General features: G+C 45.7%; 1 protein-coding gene across 1 annotated transcript in view; it reads right to left on the bottom strand.

Moving 5' to 3' along the window:
- Positions 1-24,874, bottom strand: part of DYNC1H1 (dynein cytoplasmic 1 heavy chain 1) — a 378,125-nt gene that overhangs the window by 280,081 nt on the left and 73,170 nt on the right. Inside the window, exons 18-22 of the mRNA XM_029597957.1 lie at positions 21,222-21,335; positions 8,669-8,779; positions 8,316-8,525; positions 509-655; positions 35-201 (exon numbers count right to left, since the gene is read on the bottom strand). Coding sequence (XP_029453817.1) covers positions 35-201; positions 509-655; positions 8,316-8,525; positions 8,669-8,779; positions 21,222-21,335 — 749 coding nt within the window. The remainder of the gene's footprint in view (positions 1-34; positions 202-508; positions 656-8,315; positions 8,526-8,668; positions 8,780-21,221; positions 21,336-24,874) is intronic.

The raw sequence follows: 24,874 nt of genomic DNA, 5'->3' as shown, positions 1-24,874 counted from the left end.
TCATGTGAGATTTATAAACCAAAAAACCATGTACCTTTGGAACCTGTGAGTTTCAACTGGTAGCAGGTGCTTGATATCAGCACTGCCACTGAAAATACCCTCTAGATAGACCCAGCGTCTTTGGACATCAATCCACACATCAAAAAGTGCCATGATACGATTCAGTTTGTCTTCCCAGCTAAGGGCATCTTCTTCAAATACCTACAAATAAAATAGTAACTATTCAGACATCTCCCACTGGAAGAAGACAGGAAGCAAACGTTCTCTTCCCCATGACAATGCTTAAATGATACGCAGGCGCACAAATATATTTTGTAATTTGGCAAGACCTAATGCAAAAGAAATATAAATGAACATGAAAAACTCAATGAATAAGAATAACTTAGATTAATAGAAAGTGAGAGGCAGATCTGAGCCACCACTGAAATTAAAAAAAAAAAAAAAAAAAAGGCAACTAAGCTTCAGGAAAACAATGAAGAGCTTGGTTTTCTTTATTATTTTAAAATACCTTGTAGTATGGTGATAGCTTCATAGCAGAAACACTGTTTATGTGCTCTTTGACTTTGTTGAAGAGGTCATCCCAGCCACGAATCAACCGACATTTGTTCTGATAATTGACCAAATCCAGTTCATATGCATTCCACACTTCCCTGATCTTCAATAGAACAAAAATGAACATCCTGGTTAAACTAGCAACTTGAGGTTACCAAAATTAGCATTATTTTTGTCAATTTTCAATATATGCTCCACAGTATAAGCAGCAGCTAAGATTATCTTAATGCAAGGAATGTAGCCTTGATGACTGGCATTATAGCTTGTAAGTTTTAAACTTGTATTCAATCCCTTTTACGGGGCCAATGTAATAAACCCATGCTAAAATATGCATTATGTTTTAGAGCAAACTATTTAAAATCAGGCCGATACAGTACAGTGCGCTCCAGCGGAGCGTACTGTTAACCCGCGTTTGGACGTGCTAGCTTTACCACTTATTCAGTAAGGGGTAATAGCGCGTCGAAAACGTGCGTCCAACCCCCCCCCCCCCCGAAACTAATAGCGCCCACAACCATGCATGTTGATGGCCCTATTAGTTATTCCCGCATGATTCAGTAAGTAAAATGTGCAGCCAAGTCGCACATTTTACTTTCAGAAATTAGCACCTACCCAAAGGTAGGCGTTAATTTCTGCTGGCACCGGGAAAGTGGACAGAAAAGCAGTAAAAACTGCTTTTCTGTACACCCTCAGACTTAATATCATGGCAATATTAAGTCGGAAGTCCCAAAAGTTAAAAATAATTTAAAAATTTAAAAAAAAATTTAAAATTGGCCCGCGGCCTGAAAAACGGACGCTCAATTTTGCCGGCGTCCGGTTTCCGAACCCGTATCTGTCAGCGGGTTTGAGAACCAACGCCGGCAAAATTGAGTGACGACTGTCACACTCAATGACAGTCACCGCTCCTGTCAAAAAAGAGGCGCTAGGGATGTGCTAGTGTCCCTAGCGCCTCTTTTTACCGCGGGCCCTAATTTGAATTTTTTTTTTTTTTTTACTGAATCGCGCGACTTACTGTATCGGCCTGTATGTGTGGTAAAAACATGCGGCCCTGCAGGAATGCAGTAAACTACTTTGGTGCTGAGCATCATGATTTGGAGACAAAAGAGTGCGAACTGTTTGGCTGTAGGTGTCTTCCCTAGAGAGCTTACTCTCATTTGACATCCCTTGCCAAAATGGTCATGCACGTGAGATTGTGCCCAAGTCAGGATGCATAGCACTAATCTCATATGCAAGACCACTGTGCCACACCCAGAGAGTTTATGCTTGGATTTTACTTGCCATGACTTGCCAAAGTGGGGCAGGAAGCTATAGCTTGCATGTGAGATTGGCACTATGCATCCTGACTTGGTGAGGAGTATGAAGGGAAGGGGGGGAAGGGGGAAGAAAGGGGGGAGCAAGACTGTATGGGGAGTGATGCAAGTGGTAGGGGATGCAAATGTCAGGGGAGGGGGGCTACGGCTGAGGGCAATTAAAATTGCTTCAGTTGGCACAATGCTGGAAATTACCTTCTGAGTCTAAAGTGGAATAAAAGTTAACTGATTCCTGTTGGCCAATGTTATTCTATTGCTATGCCCTTGAGGTAAGTTCTCGCTGCTTCTACCGCATTGGACACAACAATGAAAAATATTGGCCACCAAAAATGTGAGTTTATTCTATCTCAAACCAAGTAAGGACAAACTTCCAGCATAAGCTCTCTGGGGCAGGCAACTGTAACTGAACAAAGCATAAGTGCTCTGGGGCAAGCACTTTCAGCTGAACAGTGTGCACTTTGGCATACTGCTCCTACCCCAGAAAGTTTACACTGGAAATTTAACTCCTTTATCTAAGGTGCAGTATCATACCGGGCACAGTAACAGATAACATTGTCCACCAGAAATGTGATTTTTTTTTTTTTTTAATTATTTATTTTCAAGTTTCAATATAAGATATTTCACTTTTACATATGTACCAAAATCAGGAAAACAGAATTATAATTTTCTTCCATAGTTTTAAATCAACAACATCTTAATTCCCTTTCCATGTTACAAAACTAACAAGGGAGTCCTAATTTTAACAAAAATAGAAGCAAATATTTTTACCTAATGAATGTGAGTAAAGCAGAGTACATTAATTATTCCAATTGCATTAGGAAACAGTTTCCTCCCCTTGATTACGTCTAGTTTCAAGGAACCTTTCAAGATGTTCCGGGTCATAATATACAAATCTTTCTCCTCCTACCCACATTAAACACTTACATGGCATACTGCTCCTACCCCAGAAAGTTTACACTGGAAATTTAACTCCTTTATCTAAGGTGCAGTATCATACTGGGCACAGTAACAGATAACATTGTCCACCAGAAATGTGATTTTTACTTCACTTTAGACCCAGGAGTTCAATTTCCAGGATAAGCGCTCTGGGGCAGGCACCTATCATAGGTTTTCCCACTTTTCTGAACAGTATGTGCACAGTACTAAAGTGCATATTGTTCAAACACTGGTGCCCATCCCAGATAGCTTATGCTTTCTTCCGCTAGCTGTAGGTGCTTGAGCTTATACTTTGATTTTTACTTGACTTGCCTTGACAAAATAGCCTTATCGATGCAAGAATATTCACAAAGGATAAGATGCACAGCACCAATCTCACATATTTTGGCAAAGCATGGCAAGTAAAATCAAAGCATAAACTCTCTGGGGTGGGAATCTACAGCTAACTTAAAGTGTAAGCTCTCTGGAGTGGGTATCCACTGTTAAAACAGTACATCAAAGTTGGGATGCACTGCGCTGGTGTACAGTTCAGCTGTAGATGCCTTCCCCCAAAACTTTATGCCGACCTGCAGACCCTGGAACATTATATTCAAATTTAGGGGGAATTTATAAGATGCAGGAGTTATTGTTTAAACTGTTGCATCATACATATCCATTGTATTTTTCCAGGTTCAGCGACTCAAGCCCTTTGGTTTTGGAAACATTGAAGTGATCAGGGGATTTATTTACATATTTGGTGGGAAGAGGTAAGGAATTTCTGAGCGACAATGATCATGGTCTCGACCTTGGAGCTGATCCCGTGGGCATTTGCTCATTTGAGACCTCTACAGAAAGCATTGCTATCCTGGTGGGATCAGATTTCAAAGCAGTTTCATCTTTGGCTACGTCTTAGAGGTTGCCAGGTCCAGTCTTTCGTGGTGGCTTGGCTGCAACCATTGGTGCTGCAGGGTGGATCTTGAGGTACTTCAGTGGATGGTGGTGACTACTGACGCCAGTCTTTCTGGTTGGGGGGCTGTGTGGCAGTTCCAGTTGGTGCAGGGCCATTGGTCAGTAGAGAAAGCGACTTGGTCCATCAATCACCTATAGACTAGATCGGTGCGATTGGTTCTTTGGGAGTTTCTTCCCCTTCATGCAATGTGCAGTCAGTCCTGTCAGACAATGAGACAACAGTGGCCTATATCAACTGCCAGGGGAGGTACTAAGAGTTGAGCAGTTTCTCAGGCGGAGATGCTGATGTCCTGGGTGGAGAAGCATCTGGCCTCGATAGTGGCCTCACTCATAGCGGGGTCCAAAAAAGTGCAGGCATATTTTTCTTAGCCGTCAATTAGATCCCAGAGAATGGCCCTCCTTTCTCACAGATGGGGCATACCTCGTATGGATTTGATGGCAACCCAGAAGAATGCCAAGGCACCACGTTTCTTCCGTCGCAGAAGAGAGCACGGAGCAGAAGGGGTTGATGCCCTGGTGCTTCCTTGGCCACATGATGTTCTGATCTACATGTTTCCTCCATGGCCTTTGGTGGACAAGGTTGTAAGGAGAATAGAGGTCCACCCAGGAAAGGTGATTCTCGTGGCTCTGGAGTAGCCACGAAGGCCTTGGTTTGCAGATCTGGTTAGTCTAGCAGTAGTCAACCCCCTGAGGCTGGGCCATCTACTAAATCTTCTGTGGCAGGGCCCTATATTTTCACATCAAGTGGATCGCTTTTGTCTGGCAGCTTGGCTTTTGAAAGGAGACAAGGCAGAAAGGATATCCTGAGGATGTTATTTCTACTGTTGCAAACTTGCAAGACTTCTATTTCCTTGGCGTATTTCCGGGTTTGGAGAGTCTTTTGAGTCTTTGTGTACGGAGCAGCAGGTTGATCCTTGGCGAGCTTTGGTGGCACAGATTCTGGCTTTTTTTGTAGAGAGGCCTGAGGAAAGGTTTGTCCTTTAGTTTCCTGAGGGTGCAGGTGTCTGCCTTGGACTGCTTGCGGGGCAAGGTTCATGGAACAACTCTGGCTGAGCATCCAGATGTGGTATGTTTCCTCCAAGAGGTGACGCATTTACATTCTAATACAGTAATCTCAGAAATCACAATCTGTCAATATGGTAGTTGGGGGAAGTTTTCCAGAATTAGGCTAGCTAGTCTCCTTGCAAGTAATGATTGGGTAGCCAACTTTACATTGCTCTTTGATAGATCATGTTCCTCATATCTGTTTAACAAGCATAATTGAGGAGAAAAGGGAATCTGTGTCCCCCACAACTGTTCCAAAATGCTTACATCGGACCAGTGAGTTCTAAGTGTGATAGGACAAGGCTACGTTTTAGAACTTTCTTGGCCACTCAGAAACCTGTTTATGGTGTCTCTTTGTGCCTCAAAGGAAAAGAAGCTTATCATTCAGATGATCATACAGTGGCTGCAACTGTTGGGGGCCATTGTCCCCGTCCCCCGGGATGAGCAGGGGGTGGGACGTTATTTTGTAATGCCAAAGAAGGAAGGAACCTTTCGTTCAATTCTGGATTAGAAGGTGAATCTAGCTCTCAAAGTTTCCTGTTTCCGGATGAAGACTCTTGAGATCTGGTTTACGATCCTGGGGAGGCATTTTCAATTCTATGCTCTCCTGTTCAGACTAGCAACAGCCCAGAGGACCTTCACCAAGGAGATGGTGGTAGTGGTGGCAGCTGTTAGACAGGGTATGCTGGTCCACCCGTATCTGGATGACTGGTTCATCCGGGCAAAGTCTGAAGACCTTTGCCTACGTGCAGTGGAAGTGGTGTGCAATGTCAGATTGTTGGGATGGATAGTCAATCTGTCCAATAGCCACCTTTCTCCTTTGCAGGTGCTGGAGTTCTTGAGTGCGCGCTTCGATACCCATGTGGGGAAGGTCTTTCTCACACAGGAGTAGACTGTCAAGCTGCAGGCTCAAGTTCAGAATCTGTTGGAGGCCCAAGTGCCCAGGGTCTGGAATTACTTTGCAGGGTCAGACGTGATTTTGACCCACTCCTCGTAAAACTGCGTCAAATGACCTCAGATTAGGACTGAGGAGTGGGCCGGCCTCGCCTCATTGCATCGGCTTGGCTCCGCCACCACCCTGGCCAGAGCATTCTGTTTGCTCTGCACCCACGAAAGGACTGGTTCCAGGACTGCGACCTCCCCAAGGTCTGCCTCTGACCACCACCCAGAGCGCACTGCTCTGGCAGAAACACTTTTGCCCTCGAAATAGAGTGCGCACAGGGAGAAAAACCTTTGGAACCTCTTGGCTTGTCCTCCGGTAGCTTGTAGACCTTATCACCCAGATTGCGTTATCATCTGCTCCAAGTCCTCTCTGAACGCAAGTTTGCCCGTAAAAGATATCACTCCCAGCTGAGCTTTAGGAGACATCTTGACCAGTTCCGCAACCAAACAAGTCTCCTAGCCGAGTCAGACATTTAAAAAGATGTGCGAATGAGGTCATACAAAGCATCCACCCCACAAATGACCACCACTTCCAATCGCTCCACCTGTTTAGACTCCTGGGGTATCATATTCCTGTCACCTTGCAACTGCTGCACACATTGTAAACTAGACCAGAATATAAAGCTGCTGCAGACAGCCGCCTGGATGCCCAGAGCCGACGTCTTAATCTTCTTCAAATGCACTCAATCTTCCTGTCTTGCAAATCCTTCAGAGCTGCTGCGCCAGCTAGCAGAATGGTGATCCTCTTCATAACTGCTGAAACAGAGGCAGGGTAAAGCTTATCCATAGCTCTGCTCACCTTAAGGCCAAGTCTCCGGAGTGTCCCATTCCCTGACCACCACCAGCACTTTCACCGACCTTTGAAGAGGGAAGGTCTTGGCTGGACCCCTCAAGCCATTCATGACCAGATCCACTTCCTCCAGGTCGGCCTGCTCCTGCGGAACCATTATTTCTAATTCCGCCAAGATCAGGGGCCAAGTTCCTCCCTTTGAAACAGGTGAACCACCTTAGGATTGTTGCCCTCCATTGACGGGGCTTTTCCCGCATCCTCCTCCAGATCTTGCACAAAGTGAGAAGTATCCACGTCAGGAGAACCATCCCTATATGGCAAACCACGATCCAACTCCTCCGAGGAACCCTCCCTGGTGGTCTCTGATCCAGAAGGACCCAGGATCCACCGAATCCCTAGTGGTCCCCCAAGCCCCCAGAAAATTTGGACTTCCTGGGGAGAGGATTTGTCATTCTCCACTTGGAAGAGGGCCACTCTGTGGCCTTACAGGCCAAAAAGGCTTTATGCAGCAATAAAAAACTTTGGTGAAAAGGGGGAGGAACCCTCCAAATCCTACCCCAGAGGATCTTGCCCCTCCGACAGATCTCCAGGGGCTTCCTGGGTCTCCTCCACAGAGAGATCTGCCAGAGACAGTGCAGGCGGGAGATCCCCTGCCGCAGCTTGTGCCTTGAGCGTGAAGGTATCCAAAATGGCCGTTCCTATGCTCAGTGGGAACTGAGCAACAGCTTCCCACGCTGCAGCTTTAGGCCTGCCAGACCCGCTCTGCAAAGTCAATGCTGCCACAGCACTCCCCCCCCCCCCCCAACATGCCCTCCCCCACCAGGGAGACAGCGGTAACAGCAGCTGTCTCTGGAATGTAGCATAGCCCAGCACCAAAACAGACCGCGCGGCACATGCCGAAAAGGAGGTGTGCTGGGAGCGGCCACGGGATAACACTGCTCATCTGAAGCCCTTCTGCCACAGATGGGAATCACCAAATAAACAAGTTCCCCGTTTTTTTGGGGGGTTTTTTAAGCCTTCTCTGAAGGGTGGCAGAGGCTTCTCCCAAGTCTAAGGATGTGGGAACAGGACCACCAGCTGTCATCCCCAGTGTAGATCAGCAAGCAATTAAGGGTCCCCAACCCCTGCTCATCTTCTGAAAACCAGGAGGTATGGTCCTACCAGTACCTGCCAACCTCCTGGGAGGGAATTTCACAATCTTTCCTCTTCTGTCTTTTTTTTTTATTATTCCTTATGTACAGAACTGCAGGTTTTGCACCTCCTCCATTTGCTGGAGAGAGAAATACTGAGGAGCTGGTTAGAGGCAGTGCCTGCGAAATTTTCTCTGTCTCCATCTGCTGGAAGGGAGGCAAAACCCAGGACTCTGCTCTGATCTGGGTTCATACAGGGAAATGTGTTTATGTACTTTTTAAATTAAGTTATTGTATTCATATTTTATTGATCTATATGTTATCTATTTTAATAGATATAAGTTATTTGAAATCCACCTAGTATTATAGATAGGCAGAATATAAATTTGTTAAGCAAATAAGATAAATTTTAGGAGAAAAATTTTGGTTATAAGGAGAGGAAATGTCTCAGAATGCTTATCCTAACCATACTTTGGTGATACTTTCTCCCATAACGTTTGCAGTAGTTAAAAAATAGGAGCAATATTTTTAAAATCTCACATGTTCTATCAGATGTAGATGCTCATATATTGAGGAAATTGAAAAAAAAATTCAAACAAAAACCTGGATAAAATGCAAGGCAGAATTACGAATACAGATTTCAGAGATTCATTAGGTTATACTAACCTGTTTTAAGAATTCTTCCAAAGCCATTTCACCTTGAGCTACAAGCAGCACATCTTTGACAATTGCTTCATTCTTCTGCAAATCCACATCCCAGATTTGCCCCAAGGTTAGCTCAGAGACAACCCAGTTCACATGAAGCCTCTTCATCAGCTGCTTCCAGTGGCGATCTTTAAGAGCTTCAGATTTCAGTTCAATCACCAACATATTTATCTAAGGGGAAAAAAAGAAGAAAAAAACCAACTTAAGAGTATACCTTCCTCTAGCCTGTCCCCAGAACAGACTTCTAGGTTGTTTTAAAAAAAAACCAAAGAAAACCCAAAAACAACCCTATTCAACATTACACACATAACTACCTTCATGTAACCCTTCAGTAGTCTCTGAACATACTCATAAGAAGCATATTGCCGTAAACGTGCGGGGAAGTTTTTCAGTTGGTTCAGTAAGCCATCCAAATTTTGCCGAAGCTGTAATGCAAAATTTAAAGAGTACTGTTAAGCAACACAAAATTCTTACTATTTTACAGAGAAGACAGACCTATATGAAAAAAAATGGTACGGCAGTTGCTCTGGTGTTACATGCACAGCTGAGAAACAGGAGGCAACGTGCACACCCACAGGCCTCTGCGCTATGTGCTTAAGTTCTGTCTGTATATTCCTAAATCCCAAGAAGTGCATGTACCTCAGAAGTCATCCAAAATGGATAAGCCTATTATATATAAGATAGTTGGAATACTAGTTCACCTTCCATCACTTACTGGTTTCTATAATATCCTAACTAGTATAATGGAGAAATTACTTACCTGATAATTTTATTTTCCTTAGGGTAGACAGATGGACTCAGGATCAATGGGTTATATGCTCCTCCTGCTAGCAAATGGGGATGAAGTCAAGTTTCAAAACTAACGTCATCTTAGATATGCCCCTGCAGTGACCTCAGCCATTCAGTATTCTCTTCAAAAGCCACTGTGGACATACTATTGAAAAACTTGATTAAAATTTAACGCTTGATAAAAGCTTGAAACTTGTTTAAAAAATGGATGACCATAACTGTACGCAACTAAACATAAGCACTGAATCCCAGCAATATTATAGATGCCCTGATCTAGGGAAAGAGCGACTGATTACCCGTATCCTCTTGTAATCTAGATTCACCTCATGGGCGATTCCTTGATAGTGTTCATGGGAGCCATGGACGTGATGCTGAGTCCATCTGTCTACACTAAGGAAAACAAAATTATCAGGTAAGTAACTTCTCCATTTCCTAGCATGTAGACAGATGGACTCAGGACCAATGGGATGTACAAAAGCTACTCCCGAACGGAGCAGCAGGCTGCCCGCGGTACAGTTAGCACCATCCTTGCAAAGGCTGCATCCTCTTGGGCTTGGACGTCCAGGTGATAGATCCTGGGAAGGTGTGCAAGGAGGACTACGTTGTTGCTCGGCAGCTGTCGACAGGAGACAGCAGATTAGATTCTGCCCAGGATACTGCTTGGACCCTAGTGGAATGAGATTTAACCTGAAAGAGTAATAGCTTCCCTGCCTCTACATCAGCTCCCATGATTACTTCTTTGATCCAGGAAGCTATGGTAGCTTGTGAAGCCACTTCGCCTTCTTTCCTTCCACCGTGAAGAACAAACAAGCGGCCCGTCTTGCACACTGGTTCAGAGATTTCCAAATACCGTACTAAAAGCCTACTGACGTTTAAGTGGCATAGGAGGCGGTAGTCCTTCAGTCTATCTAGGGGCGGCAAGGAAATGGACTGATTCAAGTGAAACTCCAAGACTACCTTAGGCAAGAAGGATGGAACAGTGCGAAGCTGTAATGCTCCTGGAGTCAACCGGAGGAATGGCTCCTGACACGACGCCAGGAGTTCAGAGATGTGACGAGCTGAACATATCGCCACCAAGAATACAGTCTTCAGCATTAACATGAGTAAGGACAGACTACACAGAAGCCGAAAGGAAGGCCCTGCTAAAAAGTCCAATACTAGATTCAGATTCCATAGAAAACCAGCCATCTTAAGGGTAGTCTGAGGTGTTTTAACCCCTTTTAGGAGACGGGACAAGTCCAGATTTGCCGACAGGTGGGCTCCTATTCACCTCTCCTCTGAGACAGGAGAGAGCTGCTACCTGGACTTTCAAAGAGTTGAGGAACAACCCTCTGTTCAGACCTTCCTGTAAAGAATGCAGAATCATAGGGATTTTGGTCTTCCGAGGGGGCACCCCACATTCCTCGCACCAGGCCTCAAATGTTCTCCAGTTCCGCACGTACACCAAGGATGTCGAGAACGTCGGCGCACGGAGCAAGGTGGCAATTACTGCTGCCGAATATCCACGCTTCAGCAGGTGAGCCCTCTCAAGGGCCAGACCGTAAGAAAATCAAGTTGGGCCCTCGTGAAGGATCGGACCTTGTTGGAGCAGGTCCCTGTGTGGAAGGATGCATAGGGGGCTCTGTCCACCAGAAGCCTCCACATGTCTGCATACCACAGGAGTCTTGGCCAATTCGGGGCCACTAGAAGGGCTAATCCCCTGTGTCGTTAGATCTTGCGAATGACCTTGCCCAGCAGAGGCCACGGAGGGAAGGTGTACAGTAAGTCTTCCTCTGGCCAGGTCTGGACAAGGGCAACGATCCCTTGGGAAGGCAGATCTCTTCCATGACTGAAGAATCGGGGGGCCCTTTGCATTGTGAGATATGGCCAGCAGGTCTATGGACAGGAGGCCCAAATGATCTACTTGGCGCTGGAAGGCTCCAGTCAACAATCCCATTCTCCTAGATACAAGTCTGCTCTGAGGTTGTCTTTTCCGATGATGTGGGAGGCCAAGATCCCCTGGAGATTTAACTCTGCCCATTCCATAAGAGGATCTATTTCCAGAGACACTTGGTGGCTTTTGGTTCCTCCTGGTGGTTGATATAGGCTGCCACTGTTGCGTTGTCAGACATCACGCGAACCGCCTAGCCCTGGAATCTGTGGCTGAATTGCAGACACACTAATCTGACTGCTTGGGCTTCCAGGCGGATTATGTTCCAGCATGCCTCTTCCCTTGGTCCATCGCTCCTGGGTTGTCAATTCCTGACAGTAAGCTCCCCACCCTCAGAGGCTCGTGTCCGTTGTAAGGACTAGCCACTTCAGTGGGGACAGGCTTACACCCTTGCTTAGGGAAACTTCCTGTAGCCACCACTGGAGCAGAGAACATACTTCCATTGGTAGATGGAGGCAAATCGAGTAGTTGAGATAGTGGATTCCAACGTAACAGCCAGAATTTTAACCAACACCAACCGGAGAGAACATATTACTCCCACTCTCCGAAACTTACACTGGTTACCAGTCTGCCACAGAGTTCTTCACAAATCACTCACCCTGATACACAAGTCCATCCATAACTACCTTCACCTTGAAATTCCTCTCAAACTCCATACTTCCAACAGGCCGATTAGAGAAATTTATAAAGGAGCGCTACAAGCCCCTCCAACCAAAGCCACTCGCCTCATCTCGACCAGGGTCCAAGCTTTTTCAATAGCAGGTCCAGCCATATGGAACAACCTCCCCGCTGACCTCAGGTTGGAACCATGCCTACCAACATTTAAGAAAAAGCTTAAGACTTGGCTGTTTCGACAAGCCTTCCCGGATCCTTCGGATACACAATAGTCTATCAACCTGCTCACGAGCTATGGAACCATGCTACTCCTCAATTTACCTCATATTTTAGTACCTTTGCTAATAATCTAACCTGCCCTAGCCCGGATCCCATTATGACTTCTTATGTTTAAGTTATCGCGCTACTCGGGCCTTTATTTTCAGCTTAAAGCTTCCAATTTTATAGTCCTTGTTTAATGTAATTTTGCTCTCCTTCTGATTATAAATTGCTGTTCCGTTTGTTACAGTTCTCTATCCCCTTTCGATGTAAACCGACCTGATATGGTATTTAACCATGAAGGTCGGTATAGAAAAATGTTAAATAAATAAAATAAATAAATGTGCGCCCTCGCCCACGGTACTTCCTCCAGAGTTGACGCCATCAGGCAGAGGACCTGGAGATAATGAACACAATGCGCTCCAGTGTGTGGAACTAACAGACGCACTTGGTACATCAGCTTCCTTATCCTCGAGGGTGGGAGAAAGACTTTGTCCTGCTTGGTGTCGAACTGGACTCCCAAGTGCTCTAAGGACTGGGAGGGCTTGAGGCTGCTTTTGACCATGTTCACAACCCAACCAAATTCCTGAAGCAGGGATATGACTCTGCTGGTCATCTGGACTCTCTTCCAACAATTTTAATGGATCAGCCAGTCATCCAAGTAAGGGTGCACCAGGATCCCTTCTTTCCTCAGTGCCACCGCCACAACCACCATAATTTTGGAGAACATTCTGGGGGCAGTGGCCAGGCCAAAGGGCAATGCCCAAAACTGATAATGGTGGCCTAGTACCACAAAGCATAGGAAATGCTGGTGTTCTTGACAGATTGGAATATGAAGGTAGGCCTCCGATAGGTCCAGGGAGGTTAAGAACTCTCCCGGTTGTACAGCCATTAAGACTGAGCGTAGAGTTTCAATGCGAAATGAATTATCTATAGTTGACAATTGACGCGCTCTTGAAGTCCAGGAGGATACGATGGAATAACGCCCCGTATTTTTCGGAGGTGTATGTACCGGAATTATAGCCCTCAAACAGAGAAGCCTTATCAAGATAGATTCCACTGCCAGTTTCTTGTGCTGGGAGTGGCAAGGTGACATGAACATGTCCCGAAAGATGCTGTGAAATTCCAGAGCGTATCCTTCGCATGATGTCCAGTACCCATTTCTCAGACGTGATCTCAACCCACTTGATAGAAGAATAGTCAACCCCCTATCATCTCGTGGATGGGTCAGCAAAAGTTCATTAGAAAGTTTGGGCCAAACCTGAGCCCGAACTAGTTCCTCTTTTTGGTTGTCGGCTCTGAAAGGACAGACTTCCAGAGGACTGAGATGTCTGAAATGACAAGTTTCTCTGTAAGGCCAAAAGCACTGGGAGCCCCTGGCCCAACCCCTCATGGGCAAGGGATGCTACAACCTTTTTCTTATCTTCTGGTAGCCGAGGCACTGGAGATTCACTCCACTTACTGGCTAGTATTTCCAATTTGCTTCTGAACAGTAAGGATCCTTTAAAGGGCATCTTTCCAAGGTTTGCCTTTGAGGTCGCGTCCTCTGACCAATTTTGCAGCCATTGCTGTATTCTGGCCGCCACCACTGAGGCTACTCCACTGATCGAGGTATGCACCAGGTCAGAGCTTACATCCACTAGGAAGGCCGCGGCAGGCTCCATCACCTCTTTGGAATGAGCCCCTGAGCTATCTGCCTCTCTATCGAGAAAAGCAGACACAAGCAAGCCACCAGGGAACAACAGGAAGCGAGCCGTAGTCATAGCTGTCACATAAAAGGCTTAAGGATGGACTCCAACCACCTATTGTGCGCATCTTTCAAGGCTGCTCCTCCCTCCACTAGGATAGTTTGCTTCAAAATGGTGCACACCAGGGCATCCACTTGCGGGAAGCACATCAGGTACAGAGCCTCCAAATGCCTGACCACCTTTAAAACTGGCTTCCAGGGCGTCCCAATCCAGGTTAATCAATTCCTGGATGGCTTCCAGCATCGGGAAATAGCAAGAGGCTTTCCACAGACACACCAGGATGGGATTCTTCTTTGGTTCCGTCATAAGGTCTGTGCCGGGAGCTTTCAGAGTTTTCAGGGTCTGGGAAACCAGGGCCGGCAATTCATCTCTGTGGAAAAACTTAACATGGTCCAGTATGGCTCCAAGCCTGGAGGGATTTCCCCATCCTCCAATGAGCCTGCATCCCCTTTGTCGTCCGTGGTGTCTGGATCCCTGTCAGGGATACCCTTGGTGAAGCGAGGCATGTCCCAAGACATGCTGATAGGGCTGGGAGGCAAGGCCTTACTGGCTGGGGCTCAGCCTGGGCAGGGGCAGATGCTGACTGCGCCTGAACAAAGGCTTGAAGGCCTGAGAAATTCCACCCAAGAAAAGGTCACTGGGTCCATACCTAGCCCAGGAGGAGCTGGGGTAGGCATAGTTGAGCTATCCCTCTCCCAAGGACACAGCCCCAGGATTGCTCAAATCCGGGGTGCTTCTGGATAAGGTCATGGCTCACCCATCCTCCAACTGGGAGGGGCTGGGCTTGGACAAGTTCTGAGAGTCCAGCCCTCCCTGGATCTCCTCACAGTGCTGACACAGGAAGGCCTCTAGGTCAGACCGAGCAGCCCGAATATGGCAGGCAGCATAAAGTGTCACTTGTGCTTCGTTGTTGCCGGAGCTTTGCATTCAGCCAGCTAGCACTTGGACTCTAGTGTGCACAAATCCGCCCCAACACGCATAAGTGTGTGTGTCCGGTTGTGCACGAGTGTACCTGTGAACTTACATGTGCAGGTTTACGCACAAATGTGCACAGTAGGGCCAACCCGCACCACGCGTACCATGGTCTATGGGGGAAAATGGCACCGCACAAAATTGTGCGCATGATGGCACCACCGCAATCTGCCATGTGGAGTGCCCACAGAGCCTGAAGCAGGGCCTAGCCCATCGGAGGGCCACTCAACCTGCTCAGAAACCCCCTTCCCCCAACGAGACTGGGATCATCATCAGTATGGCGCGCTAAGCAAGGAGTCCAGAGGAATTGGCTGGAAGCCAATAGTGACGGGGGAGGGGGAGAAAAAAAGGGGGGGGGGGGAATTTAAAAAAAAAAAAATGGATAAACTGCGTAGCTTGCTGGGCAGACTGGATGGGCCGTTTGGTCTTCTTCTGCCGTCATTTCTATGTTTCTATGAATGACTGACCAAAACCCTTCCACATCTCTGAATCAGGAGGAATCCTCTTCTCTCTACTTACCTAGGCTTAGTGCTTACCAGATGAGTACAGAGAGTCTCTGACTGCTGGGGGAGAGGGCTTTGGCAGTCACCACTGTGCTCGGCTTCCTGTACCCACTAACGTTCAGCTGCTTCAGCAGCAAAGACCATGCCGGAAACTGGCTACCGGACTAAGGCACACCTCTGAGGGATCTCTGAAATCGCCTCAGGAGTTCTCAGCTGGGGAAGGGACCATTAGTTATTACCACAGGAGAGCGGGCTCAATCTTTCTCCAATTTAAAGGTAAATTTTCCTAATGAGTACTGCAATCCCACTAAACACAAATGCTGGTGTAGGGATAGCACATCCACATCTGCTAGGAGATGGAAAGATATTGAATGGCTGAGGTCACTGCAGGGTTATATCTAAGGTGACATCAGCTTTAAAACCTGACTCCGTCTCCATCTGCTAGCAGGGGAGCACATAACTCACTGGTCCTGAGTCCATCTGGCTACACGCTAGGAAAATCAGTTAATGTCATGAGAACAAAACTACCTAATCTCCAACTTACTAAACAGAGAAACTAAAATGATGAAGCCATATGGAAATTTCTTAGGGGATGTACTTTATGGAACAGTAGCTAAAAATGCATAAAATTCCTCATCTCATACACTTTGTATAATGAAAAGGTCACCATTTGCTTAATTGAAAAGTACATTGCTATATTTTAAGTTAAAAGCACTACCCCTTAAAGAATATGAATGACATTTAAAAGCTCAGTGCACAAGGGATATCCCGCAGCAGTGATTTTTATCCTGCTGAAGGCCCATAAGTCTGATCTCTTTGGCAGAGTCTAGTGTCTCTGAAGTTTGTTGCAAATCTTTTGGTCTTGCTCTAGCAGGCGGCCATTATGACTATCTTACCCCTTTTTTTTTTTTTCACAAGGGCTACAGAAGGGATTAGTCCTGAATTCCTTAAAAGTTCAAGTGTTTGGGGTTCTCCCATTAGAGAGATCAGATTTAGGGTGCTTCAGTGTCCTCAAATGAACGTGTTCCATTTCCTTGGGGATGTCAAATGAATTCATCCTCCTTTTGGAATTCTGGATCTCCAAGATTTTGATGTGTGGTTTTGGGTGCCTCAGACACGCATCTTTGAAGGATTTGTTTCTGAAAATTGTATTTTTAATGGTCCCTTGATCAGCCAGACATTTTGGAATTGCGGGCCTGGTCATGCAGGGAATCCCTACTTGATTTTGTTCATTAGAGGCAGTCTCCTTTCATCCAGTACTGTCATCCTTGCCCAAGGTAGTTTTGTATTTTCATATTAAGACAATTTCCCTCCCAGCTTTCATAAGAGAGGAATGACTTGGAAAGAACAGGTCACGTTATTTTTTCGATATATGTTGATCTTCCACAGGTATCTGAAGGAGACTGGTGAAAACAGGGGTTTTGCAAGCTTTTCAATTTATTTGCTCTGTGACAGTTTTTCCCAGAAAGCTCATTTCTTCAGAGTTGGCCTGCAGGTAGCATTTGACCTCTGCACTGTAGTTCAGAGGCTTGAGATGCTGGCTTGATTTGTGAGGCTTGGACGGCATACGTATCCTAGTATCCTTGAGAAAAATGGAAGACTGAAATATCCTGTGACACCATTAGTCAGAAAACCAAGTTACATGGCCACTGATCAGAGACCAAAGCTAGTACTTTGTAACTTATCATTAAAATCATCCATTGTACCTGAAGACTGGAGGATAGCAAATGTAACCCCAATATTTAAGAAGGGCTCCAGGGGCAATCCGGGAAACTACAGACCGGTTAGCCTGACTTCAGTGCCAGGAAAAATAGTGGAAAGTGTTCTAAACATCAAAATCACAGAACATATAGAAAGACATGGTTTAATGGAACAAAGTCAGCATGGCTTTACCCAGGGCAAGTCTTGCCTCTCAAATCTGCTTCACTTTTTTGAAGGAGTTAATAAACAAACTTGATTTATCAAACTTTATCAAACTTTTGAAGGAGTTAATAAACTTGATTTATCAAACTTGATAAATCCGAATCCACACACATTTCTCTTTCACAAGGCGTACCCCAGGGCTCCTCCCTTTCCTCCACCCTCTTTAACATCTACCTTCTCCCTCTTTGCCACTTATTATCCAAACTGGGACTAAAATTCTTCTTGTACGCTGACGACGTACAAATACTTATCCCCATCCAAAACTCCCTCAACGAAACCCTGCACTTCTGGGAGACATGCCTTACATCTATCAACGCCCTCCTTTCCAACCTACACCTTGCACTCAATACTTCAAAAACTGAAATCCTAATTATTACTAATCAACCCAGCTTATCCATTCACCAACTGCAACAGAACACTTCACAAAATCTCACACCTCCGTCCACTGTCAGAGATCTAGGAGTTCTCTTAGATACACAACTTAGCTTCAAATCCCACATCAAATCGCTCCTAAAAGGGGGCTTCTATAAACTCCAAACCCTCAAAAAACTTAAGCCTCTCCTCCACGCACATGACTTCCGCACTGTTATGCAAACCACTATACTATCAAAACTTGACTATTGCAACTCACTGCTAATAGGCCTTCCAGCTTCCACAATCAAACCCCTCCAAATCTTACAAAATGCCATGGCTCGCATCCTTACAAACTCAAGAAAGACTGATCATATTACTCCCATATTACAAAACCTCCACTGGCTACCAATCACCTATCGCTCTCAATACAAAACACTCACTATCATACATAACACGCTATATAAAAATAACTCCCCCTGGATCGAAGATATGCCACACTTCCACCAGGCCAACCGTCCTACCAGAAACTCCCTTGCGGGCACCCTCCACACCCCTTCACTCAAAATTGCTCACCTCACAAACACCAGAGCGAGAGCCTTCTCCATCGCCGGCCCCACCCTTTGGAACTCCCTCCCCACTGAGCTCCGACTAGAACCTTCACTTAATCAATTCAAAAAAGGAATCAAGACCTGGTTATTTAAACAGGCCTATCCCAACGCCTCTCAACCCTAGCATTTGACTTCTCCTCAACACTCATTATTTCCCTCTCCCTAGTACAGTGTCCCCCCCCCCCCCTACACACCCTCCCTCCCTCACCACCCCATCCATATTATGGCTTCCTGATATTCAGTCACCACCTCTCCTTCCCATCGCCACCCCCTGCCCCCTTGTACAGTTCCTACCCCACCCCGCCTCCCCTATGCGCTTCATCCCCCACCCCCGCGCTACCCCCCACTTTGTCGTCTCTTGTATATAATTAATGTCCAACCTGGTTAACCACATGTAATCTCATTTAATAACTGTGGCGCCCGTTGGCTCTACAGTAAAGTTGTCACCTTTTAACTTCCTATCCTTCCTCCATCTATCATTGTAATTTCCTTTCTCAGTTGTCTGTAAACCGACATGATGTTTTTTTTTTACGAATGCCGGTATATAAAAGTTATAAATAAATAAATAAATAAATGTGGATAAAGGTGAACCGGTAGATATAGTATACTTGGATTTTCAGAAGGCGTTTGACAAAGTTTCTCATGAGAGGCTTCTAGGAAAAGTAAAAAGTCATGGGATAGGTGGCGATGTCCTTTCATGGATTGCAAACTGGCTAAAACGGCACAATTACACCAGGCGCTGTTACAGAGGGGCAGCCCACTACCATCGAGCACTTAAAGAAAACTACATCTTGTGAGAAAAAGACACAAAAAAATAGTAAAAATGAACTGAGATGTTAAAAGAGAAAATCAGCGATGTGAAGACTTGCCCCCCCCCCCCCCCACGTCATGACGACCAGCCAGCGGCGACCCGATTAACGCACAATTACACCAGGCGTCGCGTGCCGGGTGTGCTCCCCTTCATGCTAACCTTTGTGCTCCTTCTAATATAATTATGTTTATGTTAATAATTTAACTTTTATTAATGTTATTTAGCTTTTTGCTTTGTTTAAAATTATTTCATTATTGATGTTTAAATGTATTAGACTAAGGAATTTTACTTCCTGCTCATTCTGTTTCATTGTAAACCGGTTTGATATGCATTTTATGCAGGAAAATCGGTATAAAAAAACTTAAAATAAATAAATAAATAAAAGACAGGAAAGAGAGTAGGATTAAATGGGCAATTTTCTCAGTGGAAGGGAGTGGACAGTGGAGTGCCTCAGGGATCTGTATTGGGACCCTTACTTTTCAATATATTTATAAATGATCTGGAAAGATATACGACGAGTGAGATAATCAAATTTGCAGATGACACAAAATTGTTCAGAGTAGTTAAATCACAAGCAGATTGTGATAAACTGCAGGAAGACCTTGTGAGATTGTAAAACTGGGCATCCAAATGGCAGATGAAATTTAATGTGGATAAGTGCAAGGTGATGCATATAGGGAAAAATAACCCATGCTATAATTACACAATGTTGGGTTCCATATTAGGTGCTACAACCCAAGAAAGATCTAGGTGTCATAGTGGATAACACATTGAAATAGTCGGTACAGTGTGCTGCGGCAGTCAAAAAAGCAAACAGAATGTTGGGAATTATTAGAAAGGGAATGGTGAATAAAACGGAAAATGTCATGCCTCTGTATCACTCCATGGTGAGACCGCACCTTGAATACTGTGTACAATTCTGGTCGCTGCATCTCAAAAAAGATATAATTGCGATTGAGAAGGTACAGAGAAGGGCTACCAAAATGATAAGGGGAATAGAACAACTCCCCTATGAGGAAAGACTAAAGAGGTTAGGACTTTTCAGCTTGGAGAAGAGACGACTGAGGGGGGATATGATAGAGGTGTTTAAAATCATGAGAGGTCTAGAACGGGTAGATGTGAATCGGTTATTTACTCTTCGGATAGTAGAAAGACTAGGGGGCACTCCATGAAGTTAGCATGTGGCACATTTAAAACTAATTGGAGAAAGTTCTTTTTTACTCAATTCACAATTAAACTCTGGAATTTGTTGCCAGAGGATGTGGTTAGTGCAGTTAGTATAGCTGTGTTTAAAAAAGGATTGGATAAGTTCTTGGAGGAGAAGTCCATTACCTGCTATTAAGTTCACTTAGAGAATAGCCACTGCCATTAGCAATGGTAACATGGAATAGACTTAGTTTTTGGGTACTTGCCAGGTTCATATGGCCTGGATTGGCCACTGTTGGAAACAGGATGCTGGGCTTCATGGACCCTTGGTCTGACCCAGTATGGCATTTTCTTATGTTCTTATGTTCTTACTTTGTGCCCTGACTGGCCCTTCAGACTAGGAACTAGCTCTGAAGTTGCTAGAATTATCCAGATTCAGCTGGGAATACAGAAAAGATTCAGACATTTCCTAGAACTCCCCAAGCACCGATAAGTAGTGAAAAGTATTTCAGCTAACATTGTTTAATCCTTGCTATTCTACCTGTTACTGGCTGCAAATTTAATTTTTCCATTCACGGTTCCTACTTTGTATTAATAAATTCAATAGTTTGGTAGCTCTACCTGTCCTTGACTGATTTTTTCCAATGTTTTCTGTATTTGATCTGTAGTTGTATTTCTAGGAAATGTGACCCCTGGATTGTGGGGGATCCCAGTGTCCCTAGAAACTACCAGGGGATAGCTTGCAGGCAAGGTACTTGCTCAGAGACAAGTGGAATCCAGTTGGTGGGTGAGAGGTTACCAAGGTAGAGCATGTGCACAGGTGTAGTGCTTGGCAAGACCCTCAGAATGGGTACCCAAGGAACATGAGAAAATATCCAAGATTACAGAAGCTCAGCGGGAGAAGCAGTATTTGAACCATGTTTTGTGGCCCATTGCTCTAACCATTAAACCCTTCCTCCTCGGCAGTTGCTAATTTCTGGGTACCGAGGATGTGCTATGCACAGCTAAAGCAATTTTTAAAGAGAAAACCCAAATGGGGTTTCTCTGAAAATGTGCTTACAGTCCTTTAAATTTAAAAATTGTTTAAAAAAAATATAATTTTTTCTGAAGAAATCATTTTAACCATGTGAAGAATGCGCAATTATACTAAGTATATATAATGGATGATTTCCAATGCACAAAAACTCCCAAAGAAATATTTGACAAGTACCTTGCGAGGCTGTACAGAAACCCATGGTTGCTCCTTCATTTGGTCTATCTGCTCCCAGACTTTGGAAAGCTCTGACCAGACTCCTTTGAGATCTTGCAGTTCTTCTAAAGCTACCTAAAAAAGGTGTTAAACAGGACACAAATCAGGAAAAACTGTATACACAACTATAATTTCAGGACACCTACTGCTGCTAGCCAAGAAAAAGACTTCATAATTTTTAAAGTTTACTCTGAAGTTATTCAGTCACACAGTTATGACCAATTAAGCACATAAGTGTGGAGGCAGACATCAGATCATGGTGGAAGAGAAGCTGCAAGCTCACTAGCAATGATACTATTAACATGTTCATAAATGAACAGGTCAGAGCTTTAGAGAAAGAAGAATAACCACCAGAGGCTGCGAGGAATATTTTATGAAGGAGAGAAAAATTAAGGGAATAAAATCTAATCTACAGAATGGCAATGAGTTTCAAGTAAAGGAAAACTGGTTCTTACCTGCTAATTTTCGTTCCTGTAATACCAGGAACACCAAAGATCAGACCAGTCAAGTGGGTTTATGCATCCCTACCAGCAGATGGAGGCAGAACAAAAGCTTTGAGGCACTGCTACATAACCAAAAGCATCACCTGCCGTCCCCTCAGCATTGACCTGAACCCAAGCCAAGATTAGAAACCATTTCCCCCTCCCAGGGGCAACTAGAAACCCAAGGGTTGGATTCCCCTGAACTGGAGATCTACAAAAACTCCAGCACCAATGTCCTGTCAACTGCTTAACTCAAGAAACTTAACTATTGCAATTAGAAAGGAAAACTCTTCTATTATCGAGTAGATGAGTACCAGAAAAGTCAGTCTTTCGGCAGTAGCATCGGGGCAGGTCTCTGGATTGAACGGTGGTATTACAGCAACGAAAATTAGCAGGTAAGAACCAATTTTCCTTTTCTGAACATACCTAGATCAGTCCAGACAAGTGGGATGTACTAAAGCAACCCAAATGACCGCTCTCACTTTCACCGAAAGTTGCATTGTCCTGTACTAGAACATCCAATCTGTAATGCTTGGTGAAAGTATAAAGCAAGGACCACACCGCAGCCTTATAGATCTCTTGGGGACATAACTGACACTCCGCCCAAGAGGCTACTTGTGCTCTAGCTGACTGCGCTTTAAGACCAGTCAGGATGGCGCAACCCTTATAAATATAGGCCGAAAAAATAGCCTTCAACCAATGGGCTAAAGTAGCTTTAGACATTCTCCCCTTTCCTCGCGCCACCGAATACCACAAAATAGATGGTCTGATCACCGAAAAGAATTGGTGACTTTCAAATAATGCAACAGGGCACGCCGAACATCCAGAAGATGGAGATCTCTACCCTCCACAGAATCGAGACCACTCCGGGAAACCTGGCTACTCAACTGCCTGATTCACATGGAAGGCAGAAACCACTTTCTGCAAGAAAGGATCTCGGCAAGAGAGCCTGAAGCTCCAAAATCTGTCTGGCTGAAATTGCCACCAGAAACACAGTCAACGTAAGGTCCTTCAAGGATGCTTGTCCAAAGGCTCAAAAGGGGCCTCACAGAGGACCCGCAAGATTAAGTTAAGGTTCCAACCCGGTCACACTTTTCGAACCGGAGATCTCACATGCTTCACCCCCTTCAGGAATCGGATGACATCAGGATGAGAAACCAAAGGCTTACCCTGCACCTTGTGCCTCAGACAACCCAAGGCAGAAACCTGGACATGGAGCGAACTATAAGCTAAACCCTTGGACAAGCCCTGCTGCAGGAAGGACAAAATATGTGGAACAGACGCCAGAGGATCTAGCCGCTGCTGAACACGCCAGGTCTCAAAAACCTTCCAAACTCTGACATAAGCCATGGAAGTAGAAGGCCGTCTAGCCTGGAAAAAGAGTAGAAATTACTGGCTCCAAGTATCCTTTCAATCACCGCCTCTCAAAAGCCAAACCGCGAGACAAAAGTGATCCTCTCGATCTGCAAATGGGACCTTGCCACAGTAACCCCAGCAGATGAACCAGCTTCAGAGGTTCATCCACCATCAGATGCACTAGATCAGCGAACCACAGATGACAGGGCCAGTCCGGTGCCACTAGTACCATTGACCCTGGATACACTTCTATGCACTATAGCACTCAACTTATGAGTGGCCACAGGGGAAACATGCAGAATGATCCCTGTCAGCCAGGGACACACTAGAGCAGGGGTGGGTAAGTCCGGTCCTCGAGGGCTGCAAACCAGTCGGGTTTTCAGGATACCCCTAATGAATATGCATGAGAGACCTGCATACACACTGCCTCAGTTGTATGCAAATCTATTTGATGCATATTCATTAGGGGTATCCTGAAAACCCGACTGGTTTGCAGCCCTCAAGGACCGGAATTGCCCACCCCTGCACTAGAGCATCCAGCCCTACTGAATCGACCTCTTCTGCAACTGAAAAATCTTGCTGTCTTTGCATTGGTCCACGTGGCCATGAGATCCAGCTGCAGAATACACCATCTGGCACAAATGTGATTACAGCTCCCACTCCCTGGGATCCAACTGCTGCCTGCTTAGAAAATCCGCCTGTGCGTTGTCTACTCCTGCTATGTGAGAAGCCGCAATTCCCTTGGGTGACAATCTTCCCGAGCCACAGAGGGACTCTTCATTCTTCCTTGATGGTTGATGTACACCACCGTTGTCGCAATGTCCCTCAGAGCAGAAGTGGTGACCCCCACCTTGGCCTCTGTTGTAGACACCGCAGAGAGGCCCTTCTGGCCTTCGGACACTTAGAGGGATCCCTCCCTCCTAAAGTACAATCTATGCACAAATATAGGGAATTCAAATGGGCTGACCAAAGCCCACAGGATTTTCAGGCTTCCATGCACGTTTTTTCTGCCATCAGTCTGCACGGTTTTTCTGCCTGTTCACAGTCGCACTCTGCCAAGAGGTAGGCCGCACCACGTGGCCGCCAAGCCGCGCAGACATAAACAGCATGCGGCCACAGTGACACAAACATAGCGTACGCCAAACAGCTCACAGAGGAAAGCTGCGGTGCACAGATAAAACTCCCCCCACCCCCGGGAAATTACAGCGAGCCCGGGTCGGCACATGCCGCTCCCAATCCCACCCCAAGCCCAGCAGCTCCGGAGGTTGGCCGCCCCCGGCACTGCTCCGCAGACCGATTCTCCTGCCTGTAATCCTCTCCGAGCTCACTGACACTTTTTTTTTTTTTTTTTTTAAACTAAACAAAAAAAAAAAAAAAGACAATAAGAGCCCCACAGGGGATACTTCCCTGAGATAGCCAGCAGCAGACAGGACGGGACCTCAGAGCATGAAGAGGGAGCCAGTCCCCTGGCTATCAGGGGGCCCTGGAGCTAACGGGCTGCAACAGCCAGGGGTATCCAATCCCCCGGTCGCCTGGCTCAGTCCAAGGGATGGTCCACCAAGGAACCTGGCACCTTGGTGAGCAGATCCAACTCTCCAAACTCCAGAATCAGGACTGCAGATTTGCACCCCTACCATCTGCTGGAGACAGAAATACTGAGGAACTGCAGGTGGCACTCTTAAGTAGCAGTGCCTCAAAGCTTTTGTTCTCTGCCTCCATCTGCTGGTAGGGATGCATAAACCCACTTTGTCTGGACTGATCTGGGTATGTACAGGA

This window comes from Rhinatrema bivittatum, chromosome 4, assembly GCF_901001135.1.
Source record: "Rhinatrema bivittatum chromosome 4, aRhiBiv1.1, whole genome shotgun sequence".
Lineage (NCBI taxonomy): Eukaryota > Metazoa > Chordata > Amphibia > Gymnophiona > Rhinatrematidae > Rhinatrema > Rhinatrema bivittatum.
This window is presented reverse-complemented; position numbering and strand designations above follow the sequence as displayed.